Genomic DNA, 22,264 nt, shown 5'->3' with positions numbered 1-22,264 from the left:
CACAGTGTTCTATCTTTAAACAATTTCTTGAAAATGCACACAAGCTCTGTAATATCTTTGATTTCTCCATTTTCTCTTAATTCTTGGTGTGTTACCTCATTAAAATTTTTTCACCACACATAAAATATTGTAATTGCAGTTTGTAATTGCCAAAGGTTTTAATTCTATCTTTTTTAAAAGTGCAATTAGACATAAAAATATATTTCTTAAATTATTCCAAGTATCCAGAAGTTCATCATTGTCTGATTAAATGTTTTCCTTTAAAAAACACCAAGGCTAAATTAAAAAAAATTATTTCTCTTTCAATTTTGGGTTTTAGTACTGTGTACTTACGAAAATGATTGTAGTAGACTGTGTTTTGTTTCTTTTTTTGTTATAATTTTATTTTATTTTTTCAGTGTTCCAAGATTCCTTATGCATTACACCCAATCCATGCAATACGTACCCCCCTTAATACCCACGACCAGGCTCACCCATCCTCCCATCCCTCTCCCCTCCAAAACCCTCAGTTTGTTTCCACAGTCTCTCATGCTTCTTCTCCCGCTCTGATTTCCTCCAATTCACTTTTCGTTTTCTTCTCCTAATGTCCTCCATGTTATTCCTTATGCTCCACAAGTAAGTGAAACCATATGATAATTGGCTCTCTGCTTGACTTATTTCACAATAGCTTCCCCTCAATACATAATGGGCTAAATGGGGTATAGTTCAGGTATCTTAGCTAACATTTCTTATATTCTATTAAAATATTGATTCCAAATCAATCAAATTTGCATATAAACTTTTTAAATTAAACTCAAAAGTAATTTATTGCTAAAATGTTCATAAAATAAAATTGACCATAGGAACCATTTTTAAGTGTAAAATTAAGCAGCATTAAGTACCTTGACACATTGTTGTGCAACCATCCATTTCCAGAACTTTTTCATCTTTCCAAATACAGACTGAAACCATTAAATAGTAACTCCTCATTCTTTCCTCCCCTTTGCTCCTGGCTTCCACCATTTGTCTCTGTGAACTTTTGTGTCCACACTAGGCATCTCATATGAGTGGAATCATACAATATTTGTTCTTTTGTGTGTGGCTTATTTCCCTTAGGAGAATGCCTATAAGTTTCATCTGTGTTGTAGCATGTTTCAAAATTTCCTTCCTTTTAAAAGATCTACAGTATTCCAGTATACGATTGACCCTTGAACAACATGGGTTTGAACTGTGCAGGTCCACTTATACATGATTCTTTTTAATACAGTACAGTACTTAAATGTATTTGTCTTCCTTATGATTTTCTTAGCATTTTCTTTTCTGTAGCTTTCTGTATTATAAGAATATATAATACAATATATGAAACGTGAAACAACTCTTTCTGTTTATTGATAAAACTTCTAGTTAGCAGTAGGCTATTAGTAGTTAAGTTTTTGGAGAGTTAGAAGTTATACTCAGATTTTTGACTATGTGGGGATTCCATGTCCCTAACCCCTGCATCATTCATTGGTCAACTTTTCATACCACATTGTCTTTATGTATTCCTTTGTTAATGTACATTTGGATGTTTCTACCTTTTGGCTATTGTGAATAATCCTGCTATGAACATTGGGATACAAATATCTGTTCGAATCCCTCTTTTAAATTTTTTTGTATATATACCCAAGTGTAGATTTGCTAGTTCCTGTGGTAATTCTTGTTTAATTTAATTTTGAGGACCCTCCCCCAAGCTGTTTTTCACAGTGGCTACATATTTTATCTTCTCACCAGCAGTCCAAAAAGTTTGATCCAGTTTTTAAAATAACCTGTACTGAATTTTCTTTGCACCATATTTTTTAGATATCCTGATGATATCCAGTAGATGTTAAAGAATTAATTTACTCAAAGTTCTATAAAAGATTAAATAATTTTGTAATACCTTTTTCTTTATCCAGAATTAATGAATGTTCCTTAAAGAACATTTGACAAATATAGGAGATTTTTAGTAAATTTATAAAAATGTTATCCGAAATTCATCAATGCAGTAATCATTATTAACAGTTGGTGTATTTATCATTGATTTTTGGTGTGTATGTGTATATACATACATACTTAAATACATATGTATACAATTTTGGTATTTGTATGTATCTGTACATGTATATTATTTATATAAAATCAGGATTATGCTGTTGTATCCTTTTTTCAGTTAACATTTTATGTTGTGAATAGTTTCCTATGTCATTACGGTTTTTTGAAAATATGGCTTTTAATGGCCCTGTATTTTAACCTTTTCCATACCGTTAATATATTCATTAGTAACAATTCATATTGTTAAGATATTTCCTATCTTTGATATTATAAAGAATTCTGGTGTGAATGTCTTTATTTGTTATCTTTGTGTCTGATGGTTGCCTTATGTTTTGAAATCTTTGAAAAAAAAAAAATGAGGGGTTCTGTTTTTTTAGTATATGTGCTGCCGAAGCGAGCACTGAGGGGTTCTGTTTAACCTGATAATGTGGTAGAATGCTTTCAGTTTAGTGGGTTTGTTGGGGTGTGGGATTAGATGGGGATGGAGCTCCTATTATAAGAGAAATTGAGAATTTTAGATTAATTATACCTGTATTATTATTTGAGTTCTTTTTGAAAGGGCAGGGAATGAAAATTTGTTTTAAGTAACTAATCTTAAGTAACTTGAGGTTCTGTAGTAGGAAAATATTCCACATTTCTGATCTTTAGTGATTTTATAATATAAGGAAATGGTTTAAGAAATATGGAACTGTGAAGTATAATTGTAGGGGAAATGGTAAAATTTCACTCTTAATCAGATGTAAATATTAAGGCTCAGATAGATTTATGCACTTTGCACAGTACTATACAGAAGGAAGCCATGACTAGTACTCAGTTCCCTTGATTATAAATAAGTGCTTTTTCTTCCACAGTATGCCACCTTCATAAGCTAATAATGTCCAGATTCCTGAATTCGGTTTAATTTCAGACCCTCAGTATACCTTGTATCGGCATCTCTGTTTGGAAGAGTTTGAGATAATTCATAATAAACTATCCAAACAGGTGGCTGAATCCAGGATATTATTGATTGTTTTATCCTACATCATATATATGGAAAAGCTTCAGAAACATTTTTTTAAATTTTTCTCTGTAATAACTATAATAAAGTAAGCCTTTTAAGAGTCTACAAATGTATTTATTTAGATGTTATTTTAGAAGGCTGATAGAGAATATGCAGATAATTATATATGTGCATGTAATTGCTTTAATATAGTTGTTCCAAGCAAAAATTTATCGCAAGAATTCCTAAAACTTTCCCTTTTTTTTTTCCTAATATGCTTAGACATAATTTCAGTTCATAACTTGGGTACTAGTTAATGAATCTTGTTTTTAAGAAAATAAAAGTTACTTAAAATTCATCTAAGTGACTCTCAGTAATTAAATTTTATTCTGTATTGTCAGAAGTTTGGAGGTAAACTTTCTTAAACCAAATTATTTAAGCATGGTGTATGAGAATTGAATGAACACTATCTCATTTCTAGGTTCTGCACTTTTAAAAGAAAAGAGAAGGCATCGATTACATAAGTTTTTGTGTCTCAGAGTTGGAAAACCAATGAGGAAAACATTTGTATCTCAAGCAAGTGCAACAATGCAACAGTATGCACAGAGAGATAAGAAACATGAATATTGGTTTGCTGTGCCACAAGAAAGGTAAAAAAAAAAAAAAGGCTCAAAAACGTTATTGAGATTCCTTGAATTAAAATGATCTCTTATGTATCACTTAACACCAGTGGAAAAGTACTTTTAAAATATAGTTTATGATTAAAACGTGACTTTAAATCTTCTTAAAATTAATTTTTTAAAGATTTATTTATTTGAAAAGAAAAGAGAGAGCGTGCTCATGGGCGTACACACAGGCAGAGGGAGAGAATCTTCAAAGAGACTCTGCTGAGTGTGGAGCCCAACTCCAGGGCTGGATCTCAAGACTCATGAGATGACCTCAGCCTAAACCAACAGTCAGACGCGAATGAGCCCCCAGGCACCCCTTAAAATTATTTAGCTCCTATTTTGTACTTTTTAATTTACCCCATTTAAAATTTTATTCCTCTTTGTGATTTAATGAAAAAAAAAAAGTAAATGTGTACCTAGTTTTAGTGGTAAAGAAACTTCATTAAAATGTCTTAGAGAGGGAGGCAAACCATGAGACTCTTAACTATAGATAACAAACTGAGGGTTGCCGGAGGGGGAAGTGGCCAGGGGATGGGCTAAATGGGTGGTGGGTATTAAGGAGGGCACTTGTGATGAGCACTGGGTGCTGTATTTGAGTGATGAATCACTGAATTCTACACCTGAAACCAATACTGCACAATATGTTAACTAACTAGAATGTAAATAAAAACTTTAAAAAAAAATGTCTTGGAGCAAGAACATTCCTTAAGGTATTAAACAGTATGGCCACTACCTCAGGGCAGGTAATGATAATCCCTTTTTAAAAATTCAATTATCCTGACTAATTAATAGCCAAGAAAACATAGATGTTTGAAATGTGTGTTTGATCCTCAAATACGTTTATCAAGGATGTAATTATCTTTGGTAACAGTAGGTTTTGCTATAGTAAACAAAATTGAATATGGGAGCCAGAGACTGAAAATATTAGATCATCTATCCCTGAACCAATAATACGTTGTGTGTTCCTGGTATCATTTAAAAGTTAAACAAATTAAATTTCTATTAACATGGGAAAATTCTGTATAATGTCCAGGTTTTAAAACCAGCAGTTAGTAAATTGTTTACTTGTATTTTAGATAATTAGGTCATTGTGTGAATTGAAGTCACAGTTGCTGGTTCAGTTTCCTTTCCCATCACTAGTTTCTTTATTTTATTTTTTTTTTATTTTTTAAGATTTTATTTATTTATTTGACAGATCGCAAGTAGGCAGAGAGGCAGGCAGAGAGAGAGGAGGAAGCAGGCTCCCTGCTGAGCAGAGAGGCTGATGCGGGGCTCTATCCCAGGACTCTGAGATCATGACCTGAGCTGAAGGCTGAGGCGTTAACCCACTGAGCCCCCCAGGCACCCCACTAGTTTCTTTAAAGATGAAAAAAAAATTACCATGGACAGCATCTAAGCTTAGTCAAAAGCATGCCAAGGAAAATCTGAATTTCTTGGAACATAGAACACAGCCAAGTAAATTTCTTAACAGAGCACAGCCAAGTAAATTTTTTTAAGTTAATGTCTTCCTGCCATTGGGCTTCATTATCTTTATAAATAAAGCATTGTATATGTTGTGTGTATTTTATATCTTCAAGTTTTGTGAAGTCATTTAACATATCATTTTGTAATTATAGCTAGGAGCACAGAATTATAGGTCTGTTATTAACAGTCACATGTTCTAACAGGACAGACCACTTGTATGCCTTCTTCATTCAGTGGAGTCCAGAAATATATGCAGAAGATACTGGTGAATATACCAGAGAACCTGGATTTATAGTAGTGAAAAAGATTGAAGAATCTGAAACAAATGAGGATTCTACTAATGAAGCAGCAGCCAGAGAATGGGAGGTAAGGAGAAAAATGTGAAGATTTCATTGATCGTTTTACTTTGTGTGAATTTATAGCTTTATGGTAGTATAGGCAATGTGCAAGTGATCTTTGTACAAAAGAGTAATTCTTAAAGGTTTTCTGTTCATGTGTTTATTGAATGAATCTGATTAGTAACCTTGGTTTGGTTTTTTTTTTTTTTTTTACTGTTTATCATTTTCCTTTTGCCTTATAATGTTAGAGAGACAATTGCTTGACAATAAAATAACTTTCCTTGAGTGAATTTTAGAATATTAAATGCTGTTTTACTAATTTTTGTAAAACATTTATTTCTGATCTGATTCATTTTAATATAACCTCCCATGGAGGAAGTGCACCAGTCATTTAACACATTCATGCCAATTAGCATTCCTTCTAAGTCCATACCTGAGCATTATTTTGAAGTGAATTTACAATAATGCTAGGGAAGCTGATGCTAATTTTACAAAGTGTAAAAATTTCATATGCTAAAATTTACTGAACTTGTTTAAAAGGCCAGAATAACACTAATTAACTTTCTGTAACCACTTAATAGTGGTTAAAGATACATCTTTTAATATTGCACATCATGTTTTTACATGTGTTGTCTTATCAGAATGATATGGTGACAAAATCTGGTTTTTCTCTTCTGGTTGCTTAGATTAATGTCTTCATGATGCATTAGAAAATATAGAGCAGATGCTAAAATGTGATATTAAACAGGTGTACATTTTGTGAGTCATTTCTTGTTAATATTTGTGGTTGTTTGTGGAATATGAATTTATTGTGCATGTACTTAACATGTATAATGATTGAAGGTATACATGGCATGTCTTTCAACTTGATTTTAAGTTGTTTAAGTTCATTCTGTGTAGTATATACAGCATCAGTTTCAACTGTAACTCCAATACAATGGAGGGGAAGAGGTAACATATACTGAGCATTTATTTTGGGTTCTTTTAATACTTAAACCAACATTATTAATCTTCATACCAGCTTTATTCGCAGTAGGCCCCAAACTGGAAACAACCTGAATGTCTGTCAGCAGAGGAATGGATCAGTAAATTTGGCAATATTGATAAAATTCCACATAAGTTAGCAATAGAAAAGATCTGCTTGTACAGGCAACAACGTGGATGAATCTCATAGATAATGTGTTTAATTAAACCAAGCCAGATGTAAAAGAGTATATAATTGTATATGCTGCACTTATATGAAGTTCACCAGGGCAAAACTAATCAGAAGTCCATTAGACTACCTGTTTCTAGGGGTTGAGGTGTTCAGGGACAGGAGGAAACTTTATGGAGTACTCGAGATACTCTGTTTTTTCTGGGTGACAGTTAGTTGCATGGGTATTGACATATGTAAAATCCCTGTGTATTTAAAATTAGCTTTAGGAGGCTTTTAAAGTAGCTCAGATGATCAAAGATAATTACTTATACTAGGATAGCAACAGGTGAAGGTAGAGTGGAAGGGGATGAAATTAAGTTTTGTAAACAGGTATAACCTAGGTTTTAAGACAGGATTTAACGACAGCTAAATAACAGTGGAGTTTCTAACTTGGGTGGCAAGGGAGATTGCAATAATTTCCATCAAATAAGGAACTTTTCTCCATTGGGATTGGAGCACATAACATTGAAAATAATAGACTATCACTGTTGATGGATTATTGACTATTTTGATTCAAAGTAACTGCCTTAGTTCTTTCTTGTGGCAGATTCTGCAGGACATAACTTCTGAAGAAAAAATAAATGTCTCCTCACCTGTTTTCAACCAGAATTAATTCTAAAATAAAAAGGAAATGAGAGAGAAAAAAATTAATTTTAGAAACGTTTTGCTGCATTATCTAGGAACAGCGCTGTCTGTCTTATATTGTAGCCATATCTTTATTATGTGACTGTTGAGTACTTGAAATGTGGCTAATGCAACTAAGGAATTGAATTTTTAATTTTATTTACTTTCAGTTAAATTTTAAAATGGATATTTGATTCAGTTACTGGATAAGTTTTTTGTACATTTGGACCAACTGTGATACATGAATTTTTCAACTGTAAGTGTTTTGAAATCTAAATGAACCTAACTCTAAACAGCATCATATATTTTCTGTGAAAATTTAAGGTCTGAATTGAGAGGTGCTGTAGTGGAAATTATACTAATTCCTATAGATAGAGTAGCTACTGCAGACATATGTAGCTATTTAGCACTTTTGAAATCTGGCTAGTCTGAGTTGAGATGCTCTGTATTATAGAGTACACACTGGCTTTTGGAGATTGAGAATTAAAAGAAGGTGTAAAATACCATTAATTTTGAATGACAGTATTTTAGGTATATTGATTTAAATAAAAATCAGCATTAACTTGTTCCTTTTTTAATGTGATTACCAGAAAATTTTATAATTAAGTTATAATTATATATGTCTTGCATTGCATTTCTCTTGTACCATGCTGGTCTAGTGCCTGATGGTTACTAAGTGCCTAAATAAAAAGCATATTTTTTTTCATCCAAAGTCTGTTTACATTAGGGTTCACGCTTGGTGAACAAATGTATAATGACATTAAAAGATTTTAAATGTTAATGTTTTTAAAATGGAGTTTTTGTGCACGTATGTAAAAAAAAAGTACTTCAAAATGTGAAGTGCTTGCTGTTTTGGGGCTTTTTTCTATGTCAGGGTAAAGAATCAGAGAATGTAGGATGAATTTATTATGACAGCTAACTTGGACATCAGTCTGTTTGAGTAAAGCAGCTAGTAATACTTAGGAGATTAGTATCCCTAAGTGCTATTTAGGCAAAAATACATTGCTAACCAGAAATTTGTACATTTGGAAAACTTTTGCATATGATTAATTTACTCTGCTCCGGTTTCTCTTCTGTGTCCCTCCTGTCCCTCTCCCAATGTAAGCGCCAGAAGGCAGGGTTTCATACATGACTATCCTCAGAGCCAGTTTCATACAGGAAGGAAGGAAGAAGTAACAGTGTTAGAGATTGTATAGTGAATTCCAGAGAGAGGTGAGAGCAATAGAAACCTGCATTCACCAAGTGCAGGCTAGCCAAATTTTTAGATGTCAGGAGTAAGAACCTCTAAGATTCCTGATTATTGGGAGAAAGAATCTGAGAAATACTATGCATATAACATATATAACATATAAATGTATATAACTATGCATATTATACTAAGGTATGTAAGAGATTGATATTCTTTACCATATACTCTTTATTGTTCTAGTTTAGTCAATATAAAATAGCATAAAAACTTCAGCTTACCTCAAGTTTGTATTTTCCAACCATATTGAGTCCCTTAATTATGAATCCTTCCGCTGTTGGAGTTTAATAATGTTGCAACCGGAAAGAAACTATTTATTGTAGATTCTTTTCCCTAGTTTCTGCCAGTGTCACCAGTGACAAGAAGTAGAGCAATATGGTAGCGAGTATAATGTTTTATGTGAGGCTTTGCAGTTTTGTGAAAAATGTTACTTTTTTTATTTTTGATGGGGATTGTTTTTATAGATTTTCACTGACAAGGGAAGTATTCTAATGGTATTTCAACAAAGTGTAGGAAGGTCTTTAGGTAAAGGTGGGAAAGATGCTTATTGACACTATTTCCTCATGATAGTGCTATAATTTGATAAACGTACAAAAATAGAGAGAAACAGTATTATGAATTTGCATATACCGTCACCCAGCCTTATCAGCTTATTCCATCTGTAATCCTTCTTTGTCCCCAGTTCCCATTTCTTCAAATGTCATAAATATGTTATAAAATATATGTAGTATGAATAAATTTTTACGATTTGTTACTTGAATCAGGATCCAACTAAGCCCCAAATGCTCAGTTAAAATGTCTCTTTAAGTCTGTGAATGTAGGTTCTTTGTCCATTTCTTTGTGCATTGCTTTTTTTTCTTGCAATTTTCATTTTTAAGAAATCAGATTTTTTTTGTAGAATGTTGTGCAGTCTGGATTTTGCTGATAACATCCCCACAGTGTTGCTAACATGTTCTTCTGCCTTAGATCTAGAGCAACCCATTTAATCATAGACTATCATCTTTATTTTATTGATAATTTCTCTGTTTATTTCTTACTTGGCTAAAATCCTCATTAACACATCATAATAATTAATCTGTAATTCAGAGTCAGTTGTCCTTTTCACCATGCCAAGTTCTCAATCTTGCCAGAACCTTTGAATCATTTGGGGGAGCTTTCAAAAAACTTACTTGCCTCAGGGCCATCTCAGACCAAATGAAAATCAGTATTCTGTATAGCTCCTCAGGGGGTGACATTGTACAGTAGTGGTGGAAAAACCAGTGTGCTACCTTAGGTGTTGTGTTGAATATATGTAGTGCTAGGACTCTGGATGATTCTTTCAGACTGTACTGGTCATACCATACTTTAATTTTCAAGGCCTTGTGATGCAAATTACATATTATGTGTGTTGCATCTGCAGTCTGTAAATTTGGTTCACTGTGGAGAAAGGTTTCTTTAATCATTTTATGACTTGACTTTTAAAAAAACATGGTTGTTTGTTTGTTTCTTTGTTTTTCGTATCAATAACAGCCAGGCTGAATTACTTCAGGCATAGCTCCCTTACACGCCGAAAGGATTTTTATCACATTGTATACTCAGAGGCACTACAAGGAGAGGAAAACCAAGAAAATTATCACTCTGCAAGTCATTGATCTGTACCTCTTGAACTTGTCCATCAAATACTCTTTAAAGTTTGATGTACCTGACAAGTACCCAAGAGTCTAGTAGTATAGTCTAACACAGCAGCCACAGTAATAAGCTTAAAAAATCTTTGAAGCCTGTTTTATCCTTAAGGTTCAAATGAATTTTGCATTCATGTTTTTAATTTATCTGATGTTATATAGAAAGAATTTTTAAAATTTCTTATGAATTAAAAGTGATACTGCAGTGTAATGTAAGTCAGTTTTATCCTGTCACCAGGCTTACCACATGACTCAATGACCATGCCCCCTCAGGCTATATCACCCTCAACCCCAAGTTCCAACTTGAGAGTCTCTAATAGACTCTAATGGTCTATCAGTCTAATAGTCTCAAATAGTCTTAGAGATTCTATTAGAATCCTCTGAAAGTTTTTTGGGGCTTCAAAATGCCACATGTGTTGAGCGTGCCAGTCTTGCTGCTTGATGACACAGGTCTCAAAAACGGAGCTTTTTAAGCTACAGTTGCTTGCTGTCCCACTTCTTTGAGTTGACTTTCACTTAGGGATTTCATTTAGGGATAAGAAATGGCAAAAAAAGTTTTCCATTTTTACATCTCTCACGTATTAATTGTATGCCACTTATGGTTCAGTATCTTTCATACTACAAACCTACTAATTAAGTGCCCCTATGATGATAAAAACATTGACTTTATTAAATTAGCTTTCATTGATTTATTTAGATGTTTAACTCCCAGGTTTATACTTGTTGACTAAATTTTAAAATATGACTAAATTTAAAATGACTAATGACTAAATTTAAAATATGAGTTTACTAGTATTTTTTTTTTTATTTTATTTATTTGACAGAGAGAAATCACAACTAGGCAGAGAGGCAGGCAGAGAGAGAGGAGGAAGCAGGCTCCCTGCGGAGCAGAGAGCCCGATGCGGGGCTCGATCCCAGGACCCTGAGATCATGACCTGAGCTGAAGGCAGAGGCTTTAACCCACTGAGCCACCCAGGTGCCCCATGAGTTTACTAGTATTAAGTGCCAGTAGATTATATGGCATAATAGTATTTTTCATTCTTAAAAGTAATGATCAGAATTAGAAGCAAATCATGTCAGTTTAGTCGTCACTTCTCACCCTTGCCAAAGTATTAAGAAGAATACATTTCATTTGATTTTTGGTTTCTGAGATGACCTCATTTGTTTGGTGAATATTTCATTTCTTAAGCTGTCAGATATTCTGATACTCATTTTATTAAACTGAAGGATTTTTTTTAAATTAAGGCACAAGTGATGCCAAATTGAAATTGAAGCAATAAGTAAAGCAAGACAGATTTACTTATCACTCCTTGCCTAGCCAGCAAAATCCATACAGAATTGATTTTGTTCAAAGTGAAAGTACTCTTTATGTCTAAGTCACTAAAATGAGAGAGGTCACATGTCTTAGATAAAAGCAATTAAAGAAAAATATACTTTTTAAAATTGATCATATCACATAGTATTACAAACCAGAACTCCAAAAGTAATTCAGTAAATCTGACAAAAGGGTAAAAATCAAAAGCATTAAGAACAATTAGAATTTGGAGGACTGTCATTATATCTGTTGCAGACACAGATTTCTTAAGTTCTTAAAGAAATATTTAAAAATTAAAGCAATTAGGATATATGAGTTAATACAAATTGCCTTAATATTTCTATATTAAGTATTTTTAAAATCACTTTATTGAGATAGGATTGACATACAAAAATCTGTGCAAATTTATATATAAAACTTGGTAAGTTTGGAGACAAGTATATATCCATGAAACCACCACCACAGTCATAAATACATCCGTCATCTCCAAGAGTTTCTTCCTACCCTCTTTATTATTATTATTATTGTAATAAGAACACAACATAAAATCTACCCTCCTAGCAAATTCTCAGGTATGCTGTAGAGTATAACCATAGGCACTATGCTATAGAGTAGATCTCCAGTTCTAGACTGTTCATAAATTTTCTCATATTATCATTCGGCACTCATTAATTATGCCTAACATATTCTGTCTTGACTAATAAAAATCTCAGCTTAGGATGTTATCTACTTCAGGAAAATTTTGAACTAATGTTTTGCTTTTTGTTAATATTCTCCCCTAGTAACTAGCCAAAAGTTACAGGCTATCAAATTTCCATTAAAAATCCAAAATGTTATTTAATACAGAGTGTGGAAAGAGACAGAATGGATGAATGACAGACTAATTTTTTTTTAAGATTTTATTTATTTATTTGACACAGAGAGAGAAATCACAAGTGGGCAGAGAGGCAAGCAGAGGAGGGACGTGTAGCAGGTTCCCTGCTGAGCAGAGCCCTATGCGGGGCTCCATCCCAGGACCCTGAGATCATGACCTGAACTGAAGGCAGAGGCTTAACCCACTGAGCCACCTAGGCGCACCCAGACTAATTTTTTTTAACACACAAAAATTAATTGTATTTCTATATACCAGCAATGAACAACTAATTTATTCTTTTAAATATTAAAATTACTTCTAAAGTATTATCTTAAATATTGAGTAGGGTGGATTTTGTATAGTTGGCCCTGATAGACCACTCCCAACTCAGAGGAAATCAGATATAATTTCAGCACCAATAAAGAAAGTAGAGGAAAGGAGATTATTGAATATCTGAATCATGAGAATAGGTTGAATTATGAATTTTGTTCAGCCTTTAAACTGGTTGTTTTTAAAAGCGCTTCATTTTATAGTCTGTCATTTTACGCTAATGGTAAATTGAGATTTCTTTCAAACTCTGGGATATCTAAAAATATTTAAATGACTTAATTATGTTTTCTAAATACTATGAATAAAAAGGGCAAGAAAAAGATTGACTGAGCTCATTTTTTAATGTCTGCTAAATATTGTGTTTATTGATTAAGGAAGTATTTAGCTTCAAGAAACAAAACCATGCTCAAATAGCTTAAAACAGTTGTTTTATAATTGAGGTGTAATTGATATATAACATCAGTTTCAGGTGCACAACGTAATGATTTGATATTTGTGTGTATTTCAAAACAGTCACTACAAGTCTAAAGCTAGCATTTGCTGCCTTATATTAATTTCTTTTTCTTGTAATGAGGACCTCAAGATACAGTTTCTTAGCAACTTTTAAATGTGCATACAGTATTAACTGTAGTTGCCATGTATGCTATATCCTCAGGACATATTTATTTTAGAATTGAAAGCTTGTAGCTTTTGACCGCCCCCCTTTAGCCATTTTGCCTACCTCCAACTCCTCGCCTCTGGCAACCACCTGTTGATCTGTGAGCTTGGATTTTATTGTTGTTGTTTTATAGTCCACGTGTAAATGAGATTGTAGACTATCTGTCTTAACTCTGTCTGAATTCATGTAGTATAGTGCCCTCAAGGTCCAACCATATTGTTGCAAATGGCAAGATTTCATTCTTTTTTTTTTCCTCTTTTCTTTTTCTTTTTTTAAGATTTCATCTATTTATTTGACAGAGAGAGATCACAAGTAGACAGAGAGGCAGGCAGAGAGAGAGAGAGAGGGAAGCAGGCTCTCTGCTGAGCAGAGAGCCCGATGCGGGACTCGATCCCAGGACCCGGAGATCATGACCTGAGCCGAAGGCAGTGGCTTAACCCACTGAGCCACCCAGACGCCCCAAGATTTCATTCTTTTTTTACAGGCAAATAGTATTCCATTATGTGTGTGTGTGTGTGTGTGTGTGTGCATGTGTGCGTGCGCGTGTGTGTGTGTGTGTGTGTGTGTGTGTATCACATCTTTTGTATCCATTCATCCATTAATGGACACTTCAGTTGTTTCCATATCTTGGCTGTCATAAATAATGTGCACCGAACACAGAGATGCATATATAATTTTGAATTTGTGTTTTTGTTTTCTTCGTATAAATACCCAGGAGTGGTATTTCTGAATCATACGCTATTTCTATTTTTAATTTTTTGAGGAACTTCTGTACTGTTTTTCATAATGGTTGCATAAGTTTATATTTCTAACAATATTACACAGGGGTTCCCTTTATTCCATAGCCTCACCAGCATTTCTGATTTCTTACCTTCTTGATAATAGCCATTTTAACAGGTGTAACAGGTAACATCTCATTGTGGTTTAGTTGTTTTTCAAAGCATGGTCTCTGGACCATAAGCAGCAGCAGCATTATTAAAATGCATATTTTCAGATCCCATTCTAGTCTGCTTCATTAGAAACCAGTTTTGGAGCCCCGCAGTCTGTATGTCAACAAATGTTCCAGATGATTGTGATGCAAGCTAAACGTTGAGAGCTACTGATTTAGATCTGTAAGGACCCATCCTGTCCAGGTGCAGAGCAAGACTTCTCAGAAACATGGCTGAAAAGATACTTGAGCAAAATCAAAGCTGTATTAGGAAGAAGGTGCAGGGATGGATGCTGATAGGATAACCAGCAAAATAAGCTGCCCTGTGCTTGGGGTGTTTATGTATGTATTTCGGCCACATTTGGGTACACATATAATATTTTTAATTTTAGAAAATCTGGCCAGAAGTGATCAAAGGTTTTTGAAATGGCAGCCCACTGCCACCAAATCATGTAATGGTGTGTGTGGGGGGTGTGCCATGACAGGGGGAGGTAGTGACTATGGTGCACTCTAGGTGTAGTAAAATCCATGTGGAGATAGAGTTTACAGATGAGGGACTGTGGGAGAGAGATTTTAGGGTAAGTGTGTGGGGCTGGTTGAGGAGATGGGGGAGTAGCTGGTGTGAGTAGGAGGGAGGATATTTAGTGTGGAGTGAGCTGTGTTCTGTGCATGTTCATCATGGAATGTGGAGGTGTGGGTAGGGAGCTGGTTTAAAATGGAAGAAATATTCAGGCATACTATTATGCATTGATATTCGACTTAAAATTTAGCTCTAGGAAGTTTTAATTCATAGCCATAATATTTCATCTTCAAAGTTCACTTCTTCGGCTATATTCAGCATACCACTGATTAGTGAAGTATAGGTAGGTTATAGTAATTGTAAGTACCTTTTCAAGAAATTAGGTATTAGAAAATGAAGTTTAAAAATGGATTGTGTAAACAGGTAAAGGAATTTTCGGGTCACTTGAATATTTGTATAGGATTTATTATAGTGGATTGGCATCACTTTTACATAGACATTCTATAAAATTTGAGGGTTGGAGTATCCTCAAAAGATGTCTCATTGCTCAAAAAATGCTCACATAAAAGGTGACATTTTATTGGATATTTAGATTTAAATAAAGAGTGGATGTATGACTGCATGAGCAAAACAACAAAATGTTAGTTGAAATCATTTGTGTGCATTAGGAAGGACTCTGGAAACTGCACTTAGTACTTTTTTATGACAGATTTTTTAGTGTGCTTCTTAGTGTACTGGTGCTTGCAAATACATGCTCTGTGTCTTTAAAGTTTTGAGCCCTTTTTTTTTGCACATTTGGCTACAGTGCAACCAAACTTCAACATGAGAAACCTTCTCTTCCCTCCCTGGCTTTACAGTCTCCACTCAGAACTATCTTTGCAATAGAAACTACTTAGTGATTAGCTCTCTGTCTTGTCAATCAAATCTTTGTCTGTAGCAAACTGTTTTGTCACTTTAGTAGGGCTCTTGTGCTGAAAATTTATCTTTAACAGAGGAAGAATGCTTTTTAAAACAGTCCTTATGAGATGTGATATAACTTAATTTGCTCTGGAAAGGAAATGTCTCGTCTCTGGTATGGGAAAAAAGGGAGAAGACATCAACCAATTAATCATAAATACACTCTGGTAAATCTTAGTCAATGATTTCAATTTGTCTGTTTACTAGTCTTTTTATGGTGACATGATGCAAAATTATACAATTTCTGAAAGTTTAAGCAAAGGGAATATTTATAGAATACAAAGTTGTATGATTACAGAAAAGTACCTTTAAGCTTCTTCTGCTAATCCTAAATATCTTCAAAAAAGGAATGAATAAGAAACTGGAATTTTGTTTTGTAAAAGTATTTTGGTTTTCCTATTTTACATCAACAGGAAATTATAAAATCTTTATTGCTGCCTTAATTTTTAATTTAAGATGTTGTAGGAAAATATTCAGAATTTTTTTTTCTTAAAAATAAATTGAATCGAACCATCAGAATGAATTAACTTTAATTTTTATTGACTGGATCCCAAATTAGATACATTTATAATATTGTGTATTGAGACAATTATTTTAGTAATCTTGAGAAAAGCCTTTTTTAAGCTGTCCTAAAAATTTCCAGCTGTGCTACCTATTATAAAACTTTAAAAGATATTCTCTCTAGTCAAAAATTTCAACCTACTGTTTTGAAAATCTTGTTACTATTCTGTAAAAATATGTGTGCATTAATTGTTAGAAAATGTATTGCCAATTGTTCTTTCTGTGGTGATTCAGGATTATAACTTGCCTTATGAATAATTAATTTTATTTTTTACTGTAACTGTTGGTGATTTCAATAAAGCTAGGTAAATACTTAGAACCAAGAATGACTTAGGAAGATGCCCCCAAAGCATTTTGCCACCCATAAATGTTAAACATGTAAAAATACCAAAATTATTTCAACTGGTGTTTTTATTGGTCTTGAGAGTACTTTGTTATGTCTTTTTATGTTTAAGTTGAATAATTTCAATTTTTTTTCATGTGATACATCAGCACAGAGGGAAGTAGGCATCTGAAATGATTTAATTTGTTAAAATTGTGAACAGATTTATCAGAATAGCCAGTTAACACAGCTTTTTTTTTAAAAAAAAAAACCAAGAACTGTGGAGAGCATTCATGTATTTTTTAATTTGCAGTTCAAATAAGTGTTTATAATTAGTTTGCTAAGACTTTAATCTGTTAGAAATACAGGCAAAACAAAGTGTGCATGTTTTGAATTTTATGGATCATTATAATGTGCATCACAAACTTAACATATTCAACGTTTCCTGTTTTTACTCTTATAGGAAGCTATTACGTGGTTTTATCAGATAGGAGCGCATGCTTCGCACTGGTCTTCAGCTCTGCCCATACATGTAGTTTATGTATTATTTCATTTAACCTTCACAGTAACCTTGTAGAATCAGCATTACTCCCCATTTTAAAGATGAGGGAACAGGTATGAATGGTTACTGAACTAAGCTGTCATGGAGCACAGAGAGCATGACTGTCACATTCCTTACCTCACCAAGATGTATTTTTAAAAATGAGACAATACAGTGTGATATGTTTTGATGTGTGGACAAGCGCAGGTTCTGGTTTTCTAGCTGTTTTCCTTGTTTTAGAGTGGATACCCTAGTAGCTGTAAGGCAGAAGAAAAGCTTAAGAAAATAAGGTTTAAAGGATAGCAGTTCTTGTTTTGTACTTTGAGATTCCCTAATAAGATTTTGCCTGAAAAGGGATTCTTGTGCTTTAAAACCAAAAATAGAAAATGATTCTTATAGAATAACAAATATTTTGTAGCTTTTCACAATTCATCATATCTTTACTCAACTGATTAGTAGAATGGTATCTGTAGCCCTCATTGATAAAACTGTCATATAGCTAGTATTAATACGGCTATGTATTTATGTAAACCAGGACAATTTTCTAAATGCTCTTGTATATAGTGTCATATTTCACCTTATAGTAACTGTGTGTGTTAACCAGATGTAGATTATTTTCATTTTGCAAATGAGTTAATTTAAGGCTCAGAGACATTAACTAATAACTAATGGGTAAAATATACTCTAAAATATATGGAATGAAGTTAAACCTTTGCCATTGAACTTCAGTGAGAACCATATTGATCAAGCATGGTTAACTTCCCTGTCTTTATTTTTTTATGGCCAGTTTAGAGTTTATTCTGACAAACAACCTAAACTTTATAATTTCTAACTATTTACTTGAAGCTATTTATATATTTATTGTAACCATATGCTCTATCCTGGCTCTTTAATATCTGTCAGTAGTAATTTGCTTGAGCATTATAAGCCTATTTTATAATAAGAATTTAGGCTTAATCAGATTAAAGTCACAAATCATTAAATATAGCAATATTGTTTTATCTCTGTCAATATTTCATTAATTTAGTCAATTTTTTTTTATATTTAGGCCCTCATGTGACAAGACAAATTTTTTTTGTACTTAGGCTTTCATATATGAAAATAGGAGGAAAAAAATCCTGTGATAAATTATTTACATCTCTGTAAGAAAAAGTCCATAGGAAGAGCTACTTTAAATGTAAAAATCTTCCAGTGACCTTGGTTCAAGATAATAATCATGTTAATGGGAAAAATAATTACTTCTAACACTGTATGCTAATAACACTGTATTATTCTAAACACTTAACATCATTTAATCCTCATTGTGAAAATTGCTACTCTGATCTCCATTTTAAGAAACAAAAGGCAGTCATATTACAACAAATAAGGGTCAGAGCTGTGGTTGAATCCACACATTCTTGCTTTAGCCTGTGCCCTTAAATTCTTTACTCTCTCTCAAAATCTTTACAGTATAGCCAGGGAACGGGAATTAACATTTATTTTGTATATTTAATGTGTCAGTGTTTATTTTGATATATGGCTTACATATATTATCATTTATTCCTCATAAAGTGCTTAAAATATTATTTCTGTTTGAAAGACATAGAAATGGAGAGATTAAATGCAATTGTTCAACTTCACAAAACTACTAAAAAGCAGAATTAAAAATAAAGCAGAGGTCTGCACCCAAACTCAGTATTCTTTCTGCTATACTGTGTTACCTACTTGTAGTACCTGTTCACAGGAAATTTATTAACTAGTATTTATATACATCTTACTGTATGTAAAACATCTGCTTTCTAGTCAGCAACCTAACTGAAAAGATATATGCATATATATTCAGTGTAGAATTTTTTTTTCTTTATTCATTTGACTTAGTAGTTGAAAACTATGTTTATTACATATGCAAGTTAGGAGGCATAATAATAAAGTGAGTTTCTATGATCCCACTACACAACTAAAGAACTAGAGCATTATCAAAGCAGTTGTATCAGCCTGTATGTTCTTTCTCCTTGTCATTTCATGTTTTCCCCAAATTGGTAATCACCTCCCCAGATTTTGTGTTTATCTTTCCTTGATTTTTTTCTAAGTAATAGATTTTATTTTTGGAACAATTTTAGGTTTATACAAAAATTGAGTGCAAAGTACAGAGTTCCCTTGTACCTCTCCCCCAACCAACACACAGTACTCCTGTTATTCACAGCTTGTATTGGTGTGGTATACTTGTTATAATTTATGAAATAACATTATACATTATTATCACCCAAAGTCCGTATTTTACCTTATGGTCTATTCTTTCTGTTTCACATTCTGTGGAATGACATATACCATTATTGGATGATACAGGATTGTTTCACTACCTTATAAGTTCCCTGTGCTGCCTCCATTTGTCCCTCTTTACCTGAATATCTCGTAACCACTGATCTTTTTCTCGTTTCTGTGGTTTTGCCTTTTCCAGAGTATCATACAGTTGCCGTCATACAATATGTAGACTTTTTAGAATGGCTTCTTTCACTTAATAAGATACATGTAAACTTCCTCACTGTCTTTTAATGGCTTGATTGCTCATTTATTTTTAGTGCTGACTTAATATTCTGTTGTCTGGATATATCCTTTCACCTATTGAAAGACCTCTTTGTTACTTCCAAGTTTTGACACTTAAAAGGCTGTTTTACATGAAGAATTTGTGTGAAAATAAGTTTTCAAATCATCTGGGTAAATATGAAGGAGCATGGTTGCCGGATTATGTAAGAATATGTTTAGTTTTGTAACAATCTACCAGACTTCTCCAAAGCAGCAGTACCATTTTCCACTGTACCAATAGTAAATGAGAATTCCTGTTGCTCCACATACTCACCAGCATTGATGTTAGTTCTTTTGATTTTAGCCATTCTAAATAGGTATGTAGTGGTATCCCATTATTTTAATTTGTATGTATGATATTGAACATGTTTTCATATTCTTCTTTGCCTTCTGTTTTGTCTTCTTTGGTGAGGTGTTTGTTCAGATGTTTAGTTCATGAATTGGGAAATACCTCATCTGCCTCTATTTTCTGGAAGAAACTATAGAGAATTAGCATAATTTTTCCTTAAATGTTTGATGGAATTTATCAGTGAATCCAGATGCCAGCGATCATAATTTTCTTTGTAAGTAGAGTCAGCTACCATAGTACATGCATTATTGTTACTTTGCAGAAGTCAATATAATAATGTTATAAATGGAAATCTGTTCAGTATATCCGTTTTTTTATTCTTGTCTTTCATAGCTTCCAACAAGTTTGCATAGCTTTCTGTAGAGTATCTTGATGTTTCCTGGTAACTAATTCATTTTAGTTGGCTAGAACTGGGTCTCATATTTTCTGTTTTGGAAGATAAGTAGTTACTAATTAAATTTCTTAATCAATATAGGCCTACTCAGTTGATCTGTTTTGTTTTTGTTTTTTTTTTTCCTTGTGTAAGTTTTGGTGGTTTGTTTCTTTTAAGGCATTGGTCCATTTCATCTAAGTTATCAAAGTTATAGGTATTAAGTCCTTTATAATATTCCTTTCTGGGCGCCTGGGTGACTCAGTTGGTTAAGCGACTGCCTTCGGCTCAGGTCATGATCCTGGAGCCCCAGGATCGAGTCCCACATCAGGCTCTGCTTGGCAGGGAGTCTGCTTCTCCAGTTGACCTCTGTCCTCTATGCTCACACTCTCTTTCTCAAATAAATAAATAAAATCTTTGTAATATTCCTTTCTTTTAATGTCCATGGGATCAATAGTGATGATCCCTTTTCATTTCTGACATAATTCATTTCTTTTTTCTCTTTTAGTTAGCTTGGCTAGAGGTTTATCAGTTTGTTGACCTTTTCAAAGAATTAGCTCTTTGTTTCATTGATTTTTCTCTGTATTTTGTTTTCAGTCTCATTGATTTCTGTTAAATTTTTTTTTATTATTTATTTTCTTCTACTTCAGATTTGATTTGTTCTTTTTCTAGTTTCCTAAGATGGAAGCTTAGATTATTGATCTTAGATCTTTCCTTTTCTTATATATGCATTCTATGCTATAAATTTTCCTCTAATTCCTGTCTTCACTGCATCCCAAAATTTCAGTACTTTGGAACTCTTTTTTTTTCATGAGGTTCAAAACATTTAAAATTTCTCCCAGGACTTTTTTTTTTTTTTACTGTGCATTAATTAGAAACGTGTTGTTGAAAAGTATTTTCAATTTCAAAGTGGGGATTTCCCCACTGTTTCTCTGTTATAATTTCTAGTTAATTCTCTTGTGGTCTGAGAGCATACTTTTTATAATACCTATTTGTTCAATTATGTTTTGTGGATCAGAATGTGGTCTGTCTTAATGAATGTTGCGTGTGAGTTTGAAAAGAATGTGTGTTCTGTTGTTGTTGGATGAGTAGACTATACATGTCAGATGCAGTTAATTGAGGCGTTTTTCAGTTTGACTATGTTCTTACTGATTTTCTGCCTGCTGGATTTATAAATGACTGAGATAGGAGCTTTGAAATATCCAACTGTAATAGTGGATTTATATATTTCAAGATTTTGTCGTGAGTATTCTTTTTCTCTGACATACTGTGGAGAAAATAAGATTATTCCCTTTTTGAGATTCACTTCTTACATTTATTGTTCCAGAAAGCTTAAGCAGCATACACATAGAATAACTGAGTGGTTTTGAGTGGTTAACAGGTGTCTTTTTGACTAAAAGAACAGGGAATATATCTGCCTTCTCATGAAAATCTGAGTCACCTACAAATATACTTAAGAGGAAGTAATTTTAAATATAGATTTATTCAAATCAAAACTTTGATAATATGTTCTGGTTTTGATTCACTATGGATCTCTTTTTTTCCCTCTTTCTACTTTTTGGCTAATTTATGATTCTCTAATTGCTTCTTTTATACCTTATTTATTATAGTCCCATGAAGTGTTATTTTGAAAGTAGTCATTTAGGGAAAAAAAGGAGCAAAGTTTTAACATAATCCACATCTTATTTTAAAATAAAGATGTTGCTATGTATGTATAGAACAGAAGTTTATGTGATTTCAAGGATGCTGTTGTATGCCTTTTTGTTAGCTACTG

At 33.1% G+C, this 22,264-nt stretch overlaps 1 protein-coding gene across 9 annotated transcripts in view; it reads left to right on the top strand.

Moving 5' to 3' along the window:
* The window catches only part of OXR1 (oxidation resistance 1), a 454,407-nt gene that overhangs the window by 417,595 nt on the left and 14,548 nt on the right, over positions 1–22,264 (top strand). For 7 of the 9 annotated variants that reach the window (XM_046004513.1, XM_046004493.1, XM_046004539.1 and 4 more), the window contains 2 exons: positions 3,510–3,678; positions 5,364–5,526. In XM_046004513.1, the coding sequence (XP_045860469.1) occupies positions 3,510–3,678; positions 5,364–5,526 (332 nt within the window). Of the gene's footprint in view, positions 1–3,509; positions 3,679–5,363; positions 5,527–15,766; positions 15,953–22,264 lie in introns of those variants that run through there. The other 2 variants (XM_046004556.1, XM_046004563.1) reach the window with 2 other exon arrangements.

Source organism: Meles meles, chromosome 1 (genome assembly GCF_922984935.1).
Source record: "Meles meles chromosome 1, mMelMel3.1 paternal haplotype, whole genome shotgun sequence".
Taxonomy (NCBI): domain Eukaryota; kingdom Metazoa; phylum Chordata; class Mammalia; order Carnivora; family Mustelidae; genus Meles; species Meles meles.
Note: the sequence above shows the minus strand (reverse complement) of the source record. Positions and strands in the feature narration are given on the sequence as shown.